General features: G+C 38.9%; 2 protein-coding genes across 2 annotated transcripts in view; one reads left to right on the top strand and one right to left on the bottom strand.

Moving 5' to 3' along the window:
* Positions 1–94: 94 nt before the first annotated feature.
* dcst2 (DC-STAMP domain containing 2) lies at positions 95–5,986 on the bottom strand. Its single transcript, XM_057340488.1, has 15 exons — positions 5,877–5,986; positions 5,475–5,764; positions 5,073–5,243; positions 4,896–4,997; positions 4,596–4,790; positions 4,101–4,166; positions 3,652–3,865; positions 2,963–3,120; positions 2,347–2,511; positions 2,101–2,268; positions 1,633–1,733; positions 1,274–1,404; positions 884–1,014; positions 703–793; positions 95–367 (listed from the first exon to the last, which is right to left on the bottom strand). The coding sequence occupies exons 2-15, from the start codon at positions 5,761–5,763 to the stop codon at positions 292–294; spliced, it is 2,058 nt and encodes a 685-aa protein (XP_057196471.1). The 5' UTR covers position 5,764; positions 5,877–5,986; the 3' UTR covers positions 95–291.
* Positions 5,712–13,766, top strand: part of dcst1 (DC-STAMP domain containing 1) — an 8,586-nt gene continuing 531 nt past the window's right edge. Inside the window, exons 1-15 of the mRNA XM_057340753.1 lie at positions 5,712–5,785; positions 6,096–6,162; positions 6,245–6,370; positions 7,650–7,724; positions 7,813–7,941; positions 8,167–8,306; positions 8,655–8,826; positions 8,920–9,063; positions 9,419–9,540; positions 9,690–9,844; positions 9,934–10,033; positions 10,683–10,778; positions 10,860–10,986; positions 11,106–11,222; positions 12,414–12,556. Of these exons, the coding sequence (XP_057196736.1) occupies positions 6,117–6,162; positions 6,245–6,370; positions 7,650–7,724; positions 7,813–7,941; positions 8,167–8,306; positions 8,655–8,826; positions 8,920–9,063; positions 9,419–9,540; positions 9,690–9,844; positions 9,934–10,033; positions 10,683–10,778; positions 10,860–10,986; positions 11,106–11,222; positions 12,414–12,556 (1,692 nt within the window). The 5' untranslated portion in view covers positions 5,712–5,785; positions 6,096–6,116. The remainder of the gene's footprint in view (positions 5,786–6,095; positions 6,163–6,244; positions 6,371–7,649; positions 7,725–7,812; positions 7,942–8,166; positions 8,307–8,654; positions 8,827–8,919; positions 9,064–9,418; positions 9,541–9,689; positions 9,845–9,933; positions 10,034–10,682; positions 10,779–10,859; positions 10,987–11,105; positions 11,223–12,413; positions 12,557–13,766) is intronic.

Here is a 13,766-nt window from a genome sequence, read left to right as displayed (position 1 = left end):
AATTAGAACACTTCAGGCTAATTACGCTGGTTGCTGTCACAACACATTTATTTTATACTTCAGGAAATAGTGCTCTCCATTCAGTTCTGCTGATGCATAAAGCATTATTACAGTTGGTGTTTAGAAGGCTGGGTTGGTTGCTGGTCCATATGGAAGGGTTCTGACTGGGATTACTGAAACACACAAGCACAAGCACAATACATAACTTTTTATTATTTGACATCTATGTAACTCCAAAATGTATGATTGATAAAAGGTAAACAATACAAAGCTTTTTTATAGTACATGAGCTCAGACTCTCTCCTGCCTCATCTGTGATGTTGTAACAACCTCACATAAACTGACATCCTCTTCATCACTGGAGTCTCTGGAACTCACAAATACAATATAGGCACAAACTGTATAGATTTAGAACACACTTCCCTGTTTCAACTAATTAACAAATAATGCAGAATAAGGATATATAAGATATTCCTGGTGTTCTTACACTTGTTAAATACAAGTTTAGCTGTCAATTACAACAAAAATTAATGTTGACCAGGACAACAAATTGGAGGCTGACAACATTGTGTTTAAAATGGAAGTCTATGGTGCAAGCACTCAACAATGCAACTGCTTCTCAGATGCTGCCAACAGAGCTTAAACTTTTTTTTGGAATATTGCATGATTGTCTCTATCAATGTTTTTTGTCACATGACATACAGCTCCTGCTCTGAATCCTGGAACACGAGGGACCCCGTACAGATGGCACAAATGTTTCCCATCAGCTGAAAACACAGCGAACAGTAACATCCTGCAAAAGAAGCCAGTGGTGAAAATCGTTTTTTCCCTGAAAGCCGAAATTTCATTTCTGATGTTTCTTGAATCTGTAGTGAAAACTGACCTGTGCAGTGAGGGGTAGAGCAGATGTGCGCTTCATTTTCACCAGCTATCTTCTCCAACACTTTCCCACAGGCCATGCAAGATTGTTTATTGATATTCAGAAACCTGGTTATGATGGCACCTCCTGGCAGGCTGTGAAAATGTGCACTTTAAGTTTTACATCATGATGTTTTTGTTTCTACATTTAGAAAGTAGTGTAGGGCACGTGAACTTTTGTACTAATAAGGTTCCTAGTGAAGAATGGAGAAGATGCCTGTTCACCTAACATTGTTGTCATCCGTCCAAATAAATGTGCGAGATTCATTTATTTCCACTAAGCGAATCAAAATCTGTATTTAATGTTGTTGTGTTTTGGTATCAAATTTTCAAATAGAAAAAATAAGTGTCCCACCGTTTGGCCAGAGTTTGTATTATGCCATTGTGTTGCTGGTCCACCCTGTTCCGTGCTACAGCTCTCAGAAGGGCTTTTCCGAAAGACTGACGCTGAGAGATAATGTGCCTGTGGAGGTACCGAATCCTTTCCTGAAACACACATATGCACATATTAAGCTACTCTTACATTCCTGCAGACCTGGTAGGGGATGGCATCAGCAATGCCAAGGTCGTGGGTTTGATTCCCAGAGAACACATATTAGATGTGATGTAATAATGCATCTCTCAAGTACCGTATACCAGCCGTAAGGATATGGGTGGGTATGTGTTTACAGTACACTGCCAACGAAAAGCCAACCGATGAATGTGTTGTCTTACTTTTTCTCTTTGGGGATGGTATCTGCCACATACAAATCTCTGTAAACGTTTGACGAAGCCACCAGCAATCACAATAAACAGAGTGACTCCATAAAGAAGACCTTTGTTTGAAGAGGAGACAAAGAGCAGGCATAAAACCAAATAACAAGGAAAAGTGAATATGTACTATTTAATATATTTTAATGACTGATATAAAAACATAAAGGTGATATTTTTAGTGATACCTAAAGATTGAGTGAGATTGAGATATTTAGTGTAAATGTCTTAATTACACGTTATTTGAGCTTTAGCAATAGTTTTTTTGATCGATTGACTCAAAAGTACAGCTCAACTGTGGTTCTGTACTAGGTGCCTTTCCAGTCATGACCACAAGGGGTCACTGCAAAACACTACATGTACTGAACGGGTGTTACTTTTGCATTTTTGTAGAGCTGTACACAAATGCACATGTCTTAATTGTAGCTGTACCGATAAGCATGTATCTCATGAAGTCTGGCTCAAAGGGCTTTACAAGACATTTCTTGCTGAGCACAGTGATGTTTCCTCTCTGCAAGATGTCAAATGAGGCAACAATGTCCCTGAAGATATCAGAAGCGTATCCAGACCCATTTACCTGCACTGCAAACACTACAGGAGCTGAAAAGTGAACGAACACATTATAAAAAAACATAGAATTTTTTTCAGAAACCATTGAATGATTGTCATCTAGCGTACCTTTGGTCACGATCTCACCCTGAGCTTGGTGGTGCACCAGGTCAAACACCCAAAACACCAGCAGGTCCACAGCTATCAGTATTCCACTCATAGCCATATACCTGAGCAAAGAGAACAGCTGACCAATCACAGCCTGTCTCTCTCTTACAGTCAGATATAGAGAGCCTGCAAGAGACATAATGGTTAGTCATTCTAGGTTTTGTATTTAACTGTTCTTTAATCTTGAGTAGTTTGTTGGTTGTTTTCGAGAGTCAGCAAAGATAAATTATCATATGATTGCATTACTTGCATGTTTTCTTTTTCAGACCAGAATCTATTTTTTGAGTTAGGAGTAGGACCCATCGGTTGGAATCACCTCTGTTCTAGCAATTTATTTTACTACAGCGCTCTGTGAATCACATTCGCTGCCCACTGGTGCTTGTTGATGAAGATGCCCTTGTACACTTTTCTCATCTTGGCTTCTTAATCTTTCTACTCAGGGTCCTCCTTAACACTTCTGAACCTCTCAGTTTCTTTCAGCTTTAGTTCTCATATCTATATGTCAATGAACATACTTTCCTTTCTTCTTTCCACGCACTCCACCCCACACCATCTATCTACAGACTCACACACTCACAGGGCCTGATGTAGGTGCAAGTTTCTCTGTGGCTGAGAGGAAGTACTGCTTCTTTGCCCTGTCTGGAGAACTTCCTGTCCATTTCAATAAACTGCTGTGTTATGTAGATGTTGTCAAATTCATCATTATGAAGGTACTGATTCTTGTATAGAACGGCCCTATTCATAAACAGAAAAAGACATCCTAAGAATATATAAATAGTAATGGATATACTTTTACATTTAGCACGGACAAAACAAAATGTAAAAAGACAATTAAAAACTAATTAACATGTTACATATATACTGTATAATAAACAAAAAATCTAAAAATCCTTTCGACTGTGACAGTCTTGACATTAAAGGGATAATTCACCCAAAAATGAAAATTCTGTCATAATTTATTCACCTTCTTGTCATTTCAAACCTGTATGGACTTACTGTCTTCTGCAGAACACAAAAGAAGGTTTTTTTAAGAATGCTGGTACCTAACAAAGGCGCTACCCATTAATTTCCATTGTACGGACACAAAACCAATGCAAGTCAATGTACCGCTGTTGTTCGGTTACCATCATTCTTCCAAATATCTTCTTTTGTGTTCTGCAGAAGAAAGTACGTCATGCAGGTTTGAAATGACAAGAGGGTAAATGATGGCAGAATTTTTATTTTTGGGTGAACTATCCACTTAATGTGGTCAGTTAAACTACATACTGGAGATACATGTAGAGAAGCAGGAGGAAACCCAGGTATGCCAGTAGGACCTTGAGCTCCCGCAGGAGGACCAGCTCCTCAGACACCTCCTCCATGATCTCCTGAGCTGCCTCCTGCATGGACTGGCTGCTGTTCAGCTGCACGTCGAAGTGGATGGAGGTGGAAATGTTGAACTCAAACTCTTTCTTAATTCGATCAAACGCGGCAATGGTGGCTAGGGGTGACAACAAGTTTAGTGCACTGCAAAAATGGCAAGGAAACCAAATTGAACGAAAGCCATAAATCCACTCATTATAACTAGTGAAAAATGTACAAAAACAGTGTAGCAGATATCGCGTGCTTTTTTGGAGTAACACAGTCTTAATGGTGAATTACATATATTTAGATGTTTTTGAAATCACTCCATGTTAGTAAATCACACAGACCAAGCTCAGAAGGGCTGTACTTACGAAAAGCCAAAGAAGTCTTCATGTGGTTAGCAATATATGATGGCAAGATGCAGAACAGCTCTCCCACTGTCAAAATATGTATTAAAGTAAGCTCCACAAGGCTCTACAAGATTCAGTTTAATGATGATTCTTTAGCTAGAATAGAATTATATTTGCATGCATCTAACACCATCAGTGATATTTATCAGCCTGTTAAAAAAATGTAAATTATCTAAACTTAATAAACTTTGTATATATTAAGCAGTCATATAGTTAGATTTGCAGTACTTAAAAGTCTTTGCGTCACAAGAACCACTTTCTGTGAATTACAATTACATACAATGGCAAAGTGGACATCATTCCAAATTTAATAAAGTTATATGGCCGTGACATCAAAAATAAACAGGATACCAATGACAGTAGGCATCAGTGAACCATGCCCATGAGACTTCCTGTAAGGAGAAAAATACCCGGGCCTTCCAGTGTCTAATCATATGCCAGAGATACATTACGCACCACGTGCGAGACCGCAGAGGGGCTTGAATCCGTCCAGGAGGTAGCAGAGGAACGAGAACACAGTGAGCAACTCCATGCACTCCTCACGGGCATCATCAAAGAGCGTAGTGCACTTCTTATGTGGCATACCAACTTTATCATTACACACGTCACCAATACTGGCCAAAAAGTGCAGGACATTTCTCAGAGTACGAGCTGAAGGGTAAACAGAGAGAAATGCATTTAAACCTCATATTACTAAATGTTTGACAATGTTAGTGTGACGTCATTATGGGACGCTTGTATCAATGGCCTACTCACCGACATGCCGTACAGATTCCGTCAAGGTGATGATTAGGTTTTCTGCTCGGCCTGCCATCGAGTAGGCATTCCTTGCTATCTCTTTGATCTTATTTAGGGCCGCTAAACATAAAATGCAGTTAGAAAGATAGACAGACAGACAGGCAGACAGACAGACCGACCGACCGACAGACATACGCTGCAGTGGGTAGAGCGACCTCTGAAGAAGTTGTTGTGTCTGATTCTTGACCAATTCTGCACCACAGATGACACTGTCTGCGGCACGTTCAATGTTCTCCATCGTGTTGCTCACTGGGCCTTGAATAACCAAGGTACAGATGAGGAAGAGAATGAAATTTTTACCTTTCTCTGAGAGAGAGAGAGAGAGAGAGAGAGGGGGGGGGTGTGGGGCGGGGGGGCAGCAGCAAGTTAGCAACAGCATTAAAAGCTTATTAGTTAAAATTAGTGGATAGCAGTTACTTGACAAAATATTTAAATCTGTATGATGTGTAAACAGTAAATATGGTTATTTCCCCCTTTATATACAATAACAACTATAAGTTTATAATTGTGTAATCAAATTGACAGGCATGCGGTTACTCGAGCACAACATCGGCAGCATCAGCGTGACGTTGGTTCGCACGCTGTCGGAGAGTCCCGATCCAAACCCGACCAATGCGGCGAGGATACCGGTAGTGATGACGCAGAACCAGATGTTGTGGTTTTGGATGTACAGTGCTGTCATGCCGTAGATTGAGGCAAGGAACAAGCCCAACACAAACCCACAAAGACTGCGTTGCGCCTGACGCACCGCCGAGATGCGGCGCAGACGCGACAGCTTTCTACGGAAAAGCTTTGGAAATGGTTTGCTTGTTTCTTTCAAAACCATCCTGAATCGAGTGAGGAGAAAAGTATGTTCATGATTAGAAATTATTAGAAGGATAGAAATGAAACAGAAACAGATCTTGCTGAATACATAAGGATCACATATTTTACTCTTACCTGCCTAGAATAGATCTTGATGAAACTGCTCTTCAATAAATGTTTTTTTTCACGTTTACAAACATTTCTAGCACTTACCCATGCCAGGACAACTTGTCAGAAATGTGAAATGGCTGGCACAGTAGCTGTTTTTATATAAAATCCATGACACGAGGATTTTAACTGACTCGTTGCATGGCATCTTTTAAAACTGATTTGTTCTGCAATGTTTTTCTATAGCAGTGAAGAAACGAACCAGCAATGGCGCGTCTCGGAGAAAATGGTGGAAGTAAAGCACCACACTCAAGTGTGTTTTTCACTTTTAGGAACAAAAATAACAGTTACAGTGCATAGAATAAGATGTCATTTATCTTATATTGAATTTGCAGCTTTGGAGCAGTTGAGTAAATGTATTCTGCCACCTGGAGTTCATGGGTTCCTGTTCGGTCCCATGTCAGACTTTCCTGTGATCAGACGCGTCATAGGCGCTGTGTTTGGAGCTCTGAGTGGGGTGGGTAAGTACTAGAGCAGCAAATTCTTTATGTATAAAATAAAAATATATATTTATTCATTTTTATTTAATAATATTATTAATCTGTACTTTATAATGCATACAATATTATTGTTACATGAAAGGTTCTGTTAACAATTTATTGTGAAACAACAGGTGTTACAGCAAATTCTGTGACCGTCGTATTCTGTGACCTTAGGAGGCGCTGTTGTCACTGTTCAAATACGGCTCTCACTAATCCTTGGTGTTTCGAGTCTGACGTCATCACGCAGCCGTGTTTTTTAGGCAAGTTTAAAAATCATATGTAGTTAAGATACTTTAGAGTTAGGGTGTGGGTTAGGGTAAGGGTTTCGTAAGACTCTAAACAGCAAGGATTTAGTCAAAAACAACAAGCCACACACCAAGGATTAAGTGAGAGCCGTATTTGCACAGTGACAACAGCGCCTCCTAGGGTCACAGAATACGACGGTCACAGGCACGCAGAAAAAAAGTTTGGTATGCTGCCTTCAGGTGCTCTCAGAATTTTGATAATTCCTACTTCAACCCGGAGATAATGTTTTAGTACTACTAAATCATTTGTAACATTAATGTTTTACTAAATTAAGTGGGAATTATCGAATTTCCGAGAGAGGCAGCGTATTTTTTACCTGTAAATCATTTTGCTCGTGCACTTTGGCAGACAAACGATATTTTGCTACTGTTCAATTTAATCATTTAAACGGAGTTCACTGATTGGGTTTATTAAAGGTGCGATGAACTGGGCTTGTTTATTGTTTTATACTGTTGTATGAGGTCTACTTATGACATTCGCGTGGTTTTTACATTAAAAAACATCAAAATCAATAAGTAATAGGCTATTTTCTACCCGGGTTTTAACACCGGCTCTACAAACGATCGGTTTGAATGGGCGTTCCGCCATGAAGACTTGGAAGTAAACGCCCACTGCTATGATTGGATAGCAGTTTGCGTAGTAAACGTAGTTGGAGCCTTCTGTGAATTTGGTTAGAGACGTAATGTTAGGCTTACAGGATGTTTGCTTGAATACGAGTCCCTCTTATATAACAAAAGCTTGGGTTAAAATTGAGATCTTAGTTCATCGCCCCTTTAAACTGATTTTATGTTTGGCTTTGGCTCTCTAGTCTTGCTCACAACTGCGCCTGCGCATGTCTATGGAGGGCGGGGTTTTGAATGAGGAGGCGTGTCTAATTGTTCACAATTCGTGCTTTTTGGAAACGTTATATGTAAAAGTAAGGTGGATTTGAAGTGGTTAACTTGTTTTTAAGGATTGTTCTTCGGACTCATTCACAATATTGCCATGACAACAGTACCACGCGTTGTTGTTGGATATGTGTTTGTGGGTGAGTAACGTTAGGCATATATTTACTTTATCAGAAGAGTTAAAAATAAAAACTTGAGTATTTGAACAATGTAAAATGTGGTGTGCAGGTCTATGCATTCTTGGAGGCATATTTTCCCCACAGTTTCGCTGCTCAGTCCTACTGATGTTTCCTAGTATGCTTGGCTCAAAAGGGCGCACGTTCCTCATGATTTTTGTCCTCCATGGACTTTACCAAGGTAAATCCCAAAATATGATTACATAACACAATGCAATAATAATTCAATAAAATCTACATACATAATCACATAATTTTAACTTAATTATTAAAAAAACATTTTAGTGAATAAATATCTAAGACAGGCATATTTTCAATGAGACATTGTGAGCAGTCTTCAAGATTCTAAACACAGCCTTCGCCCTACCATCTGTTTTCTGCCCATCACCTGTTTTCTTCCCATCAGGCCCCATTGCAAATATCCAGCGTAATGTGCAGGATGTGGCCTTTTCTATGGGCTGTAATATAGACCTGCAGATAACACACAGCAAGGTCATGTGGAGAATGGTAACAGAGCCGTTTGTGGAGGTAGTGCAGGAGATAGTAGTGAGTTCTGAAATATACTTAATTTACAATATTCATAAGGTTATATATTATGATATAGCTATAATATATTATCATATATATAATAGATGGTGTTTGTGTGTCAAAGTATTGTAGTCTGACTCTGAACCACAATAAGGATTTTTGTTCCATATGTTTAAGTTTACAGTAAATTTCAGACAGGTGCTTTTAACTGTAAAGAATTATGCAAATTATGTGAAACTGTTGTTATTGGGAAGCAACTGCCTTTCCTTACCTGAGGTTTGAAATGTAACTTCCGAAATGTAAGTACTGCCATTATGATGAAATACATTTGACATAAATCTGTCCTATGAATCCCTCTCTACTCAGAATGACAGTGAGGAATTTCAGAAAGAGGCACAGAGTGTGAGCCGACAGTTCCAGAAAGTTCGGGATGAGGTAATGGGTCAGTACGGATATGATGCTCTTGGTAACGGCTCTGTGCACACAGCTAACAGCACACAGGAGGAGTATGTGGAGAAGACAATGGCACGCTGTGACTGTGAGTATAAATGACATGAAAACAAGGTACTTAATTCATTTTTCTTACCTTTTCTTTATTCCTGTGTTTGTTAAATGATGTTGTTTGTAACAGATGTGGTGCAACAGGGTATAGGCCGCTGTCATGACTGGTTCAGCGATAAGTGGGATGAGTGTATGAATACCATTCAAGCTCCTCTTATCAACCACTTCCTCTGTGTACCAATGAAATTCAATTTTCTCTGTGATGTCATGAGAGGTAATACTCAGTACAGCTCCCAATTTTAATTCAACCCAGTCATATTTTTCTGCTGGGCCAGTAGTTTTGATCATTATTTGCCCTACCAATATTTTTACTGTCCCCATCACATTGTTTGATGTTCACTGTGGCATAGAATCTGTAAATTGTACCTGACGACACTGTTTAGTATACCGCAGAAAACCAGAAGTTTTCAATACATAAAAATGCATGCAAATGATTAACCCATGTACTGTAAGATGTAGTGCAGCACAACTAGATAAATTGTTTTAGTTTATTTTTATTGGTAAACCTAAAGCAACCTTGTTGAGGTATGAGGTATTTTCTCTTAATATTAGAGTTGTTTGTCTCCCAGTGATGACACCTTGGTGCACAGAAAAGATTCCAGTTGAGGGAAACTTTGGTCAGACCTTCGACAAACTCGATTACTCCATTAACCGACTTGCAGAACACTTCACCACAAATGCCGTCTTTCAGGTGCAGCAAATCCTCTTATCTCATAAAAAAGAAATCAGTGTGCTTTAACATCATATGTAGTTTAGGATTAGAAAGCATTGATTAATGTGATTGTGAAACCGACATTAACAACTTTTACTGAACAATAACATTTTCTTTTGGCCTTTCAGAAATTCGAGCAGCAGTCAGTTTTTGGAGTGAACATCATTCAGGATTTCTCTAAAGAACTGAGTCGTGTGTTCGAGGAGAAAGCAGTCATCGCCGAGCGAATAGCTAAAGTCATTAATATCCTCCTCTCCTTCACCTTCATCACTGTGTTCACCTCGTACGTTCTTTACAAAGACAAACCTTGCATTTGCAAATTCATCGCTCATCAAATTGTTATTTAGTGTAGTTTAAAATGTTTGTTTGCAGAGCATTTGGATACGTTCGCCAGTTTAGCAGAGATATTTGCTTCGACAACGTTTATATTACAACCTATTTCAGACAGATTGATGCCCGTAGAACGAGAGCGGTAAGTTACAACTTTAGATTTTTATCTAAGCTTTATATCTAAATCAGTAATAAGGGTCAATTTTCCGTAATTGAGATTTGTACATCATCTGAAAGCGGAATAAATAAGCTTTCCGTTGATGCATGCTTTGTTTGGACAATATTTGGTCGAGATATAACTATTTGAAAATCTGGCATCTGAGGGTGAAAAAAACAAAAAATTGAGAAAATCGCCTTTGAAGTTGTCCATCAGAGGCGCTGTAGCAGGCTATTACTAAGAAGAAACGGGTTTGTTTTAACGCTCTATTGGCTTACCCCTGTAATAACGTTGTGGAGAGTAGATGAATCAGAAAGCAGAAAAATTGGCTTTACATATATACCAAACTGAAGTGGGTAATACCCAAAGAGCGGGCCACAGCGAGCGATGTTTGTAGGCATGTTTCTGTCCATTTTTGTTTGCAATTTTGCAAAAATGATTTACAAAATATCTTTGTGGATCATGATCTTTACTTAATATCCTAGTGATTTTTGGCATAAAGAAAAATCGATAATTCTGACCCATACAATGTTTTGTTGCCTATTTGCTACAATTATACCCGTGTTACTTATGACTGGTTTTGTGGTCCAGGGTCACATATATGGTTTTAAACTACTTAAAACATCTGTTTTAGGGGAAAAGGCATTTGCTGCCACTGAAGAAAGCAGAGCGGGAGAGTTTGATCAACCCTTGGAGCCTCTCTATTCACCCCAGCGAGCTCATGCCTGTGGTACTTTATTATAAGACAGAACATATTTTATTGGCAAACTAAAGATAGTTATGTTTATAAAGAGATATGTTTCCTGTGCAGATTGTGGGATTCCTGCAGGTTGTGTCTCTGGCTTTGTTTGTTTGTGGTCTGCTTGCCGTTGACGGAATCCTTTACAACATCTTTGACCTCATCCGAAGACACACTTTCACCCAGTACTCAGTTACTAGTAAGCACAAATAAACACAGACAGACACACAGTTAAACGCAGTTGTGCCTGTTAACTACTTTTGTTAACTTATTAACTGATGTAAAATAAACAACACATCTCACTTTTTGTTTTTTAAGGTGTTCGTCAGGCAGATATTGTAATCGGGGGAGATTCAATGTTAGCCAGACTGCTGCGGAAAACCATTGGCGCCTTCAACACCTCCTCCAACCTTGATGTACAAACCAGTAACTTGCGTAGGTTATCGACATTAAAACAGGGTGTTGCAGTGCACACCAGTGTAGACAGCTTCATTGCTTATAATGAGAGTAATTTTCTTTAAACTGGTGTGGACTGTCATGTTTCCCGACAAAAACATTTTCAATTCAACATGTAACGTTATGATGGTTGTAATAGCAGTGTTTTTTGACATTTGTTGGGGCAGTGTGAACAAGCCTTTTAAGATCACTCAACATCTCACTGTTTTTGTTGGAGCAACCTTTGCCCATGTAGTCAGACTGATCTCAGCTCATGATTGTCTCATCCGTTTGCCCAGATGCCAGAGATGGAAACAGAATTTATTGGCTTTCTGTTAAAATGTCATTGCAAAAATATTTGGCTTCATAATTTTTCTACAGTTCTAGAGTCATGAATTGCACAGTGGGTTCAATAGTCTTTAGCATTATGAAGTTCATGAATGCACTTTGTGAGATCTTTCTAGCTGGCTGCTGCAGGTGACCGTTGGCACAACTTGGTCTCTACTGAGGCCAAGTGACGTCTTTGCTTTGGCTGCCTGTTTAATCTGATCAGAGTTCATTTCAGAGCTCTGTGTGTCTCATCCAAATAGACCTGATGTTGACCTATAGGCACATGGCAATACAGACACAGACTGGCTGATGAGAGGACTATTTATAACACACTGGCATGTGTCAGCCATTGTACTACATTTAGTTCCTATGTAACCTGATGAAGCAATAGAGTAATCTGATGATTACCTTAAATAGCTGCAGTTATTCATGTCTACATGTGATGCATCAACTAAGGTCCATTAGTCAATGTAAATGGATATTTGTAGTCCATTTGTATTGTCTTTCTTTCTTTCTTTCTTACAATGAAAAGAAACTGTTGCATTATGTCTTGCAAAAATAAGATGACTGAGCATTTAGATAAAAGCAGCATTCACTGCCTTGCAACACTGGTATGTGCATTAGTATTTTCTGAATATTTTCAATAGTGTGATGCAAAAATAGTTTGCTACATGCAGTCATACAGAGAGAGTGTAAGAAAGAAACAAGCAATTGTAAGTAATATTCAGCAAATTTCCAAACCTTAAAGCTTTCCAAAACTCAAACTCTAGTCATAGTGACCTGAATTACTACATACTAAATAATTATAGCAGTTTTCTAGCTGTCTGTTAACTGTGGGTATGTATATGTGTGTGTTTATAGACTGTTTGCCACAGCCACATGCTTTAAACCAGTCAGACTACCTGTGGATCTTCATTCCCCTGTTACTGATGGGCGTCATGTGCTGTCTTCAGGTTTACACTAACCGTCTGCGGAGGGTCATCGCTGCCTTTTACTGCCCCAAGGTAACACACCTACCAAGGACTAGATTGGTGAACCATACCATCTTATGGCATGTATGGGGTAACACTGGACATTATAGTATTTACGTTGTAACCTGGGGACCCAGCACCCCTATATGCACAACTTTGTGGATTCCAGATTATATGGATGGTTTGTATGGAGAAAAACATGGTTGTCATGGGTATCGTGAAAGTATGGCTTTCGTGTATGTCAATCAGGCATATTGTTGGCCAGTCATCATAAACTCATTATGCTTTTCTTTGGCTAATGAGATTAAATGAGTCACACTTCAGCATGTGTTGGCACTTGCTGATCACGTTTGATATTACATAACCAGAAAGATGCAGTAATAATTGGACTTATTGTATTGTTGTATTGAATGTGTTGAGCTGTGGTGATAATCTTCTCAAGCTGTCTTTGCTTTCCAATTAATTAGTTCATTTGTAGCAAATATCCATATCCATGTTTGAATGATGAATTTGGTTTCTGTTGTTTTTGATAAGTTAACTGTATTTCATTTATGAAAGTATATTGGCACCATTCACAGTCAATGATTTTCACAAAAACATTCAGCAGAGAATAATCCCAGCGGGAGAATATTTATTCTTGTGCAGGCTGTTGTTTTGTCTCTGTGCTTTTGGCACCGGAAGCCTTAGAGAAATGCTAAAGGTCTCTCCTAACCAGCATAATTGAAAAAATCAAATAGCACAATGACAGGCAAAATTACTTCCTCTGATACCGCTTTTGTTTACCGCTAGTTCTCCAATTCAAATAAACTTTTAATTTTCTATTCATATCACAGGCGGTTTAGATTTCATGATAAAGAAAAAATGAGTTCTCAAGTGTTTTAAAACAATTAGCATTATTACGTAAGTATGTTGCGTGTACATTTTAGCAGGTGAGCATGCTTGTATTTTTAGTGGTTAATAATTATTCTTTTTAATGAAATAATAGACGCTTTGAAGACCTGAACTCTGCGTCCAGGCTTGGGTTCTTGGCACAGTTCAATGGTGCTGTGCTGTTTTTGCATTAATACTCTTTCACAATTTAATCGGTTTGGTCACGAATGTAACAGATATTCTGATTCAGCAAGTCAAAGTCTGTCACTCAGCGTGCAGTGCAAAGGGTGGAAACTTTCTCACTCTGACTGAGTGAAAACGTGTTCTCTTGTGTGTGTGTGTGTGTGTGTGTGTGTGTGTGTGTGTGCGTGTG

Source organism: Triplophysa rosa, linkage group LG8 (assembly GCF_024868665.1).
Source record: "Triplophysa rosa linkage group LG8, Trosa_1v2, whole genome shotgun sequence".
NCBI classification, from domain to species: Eukaryota; Metazoa; Chordata; class Actinopteri; order Cypriniformes; family Nemacheilidae; genus Triplophysa; species Triplophysa rosa.
The sequence above is the reverse complement of the archived record's forward strand: the minus strand, read 5'-3'. Positions and strand labels throughout refer to the sequence as shown.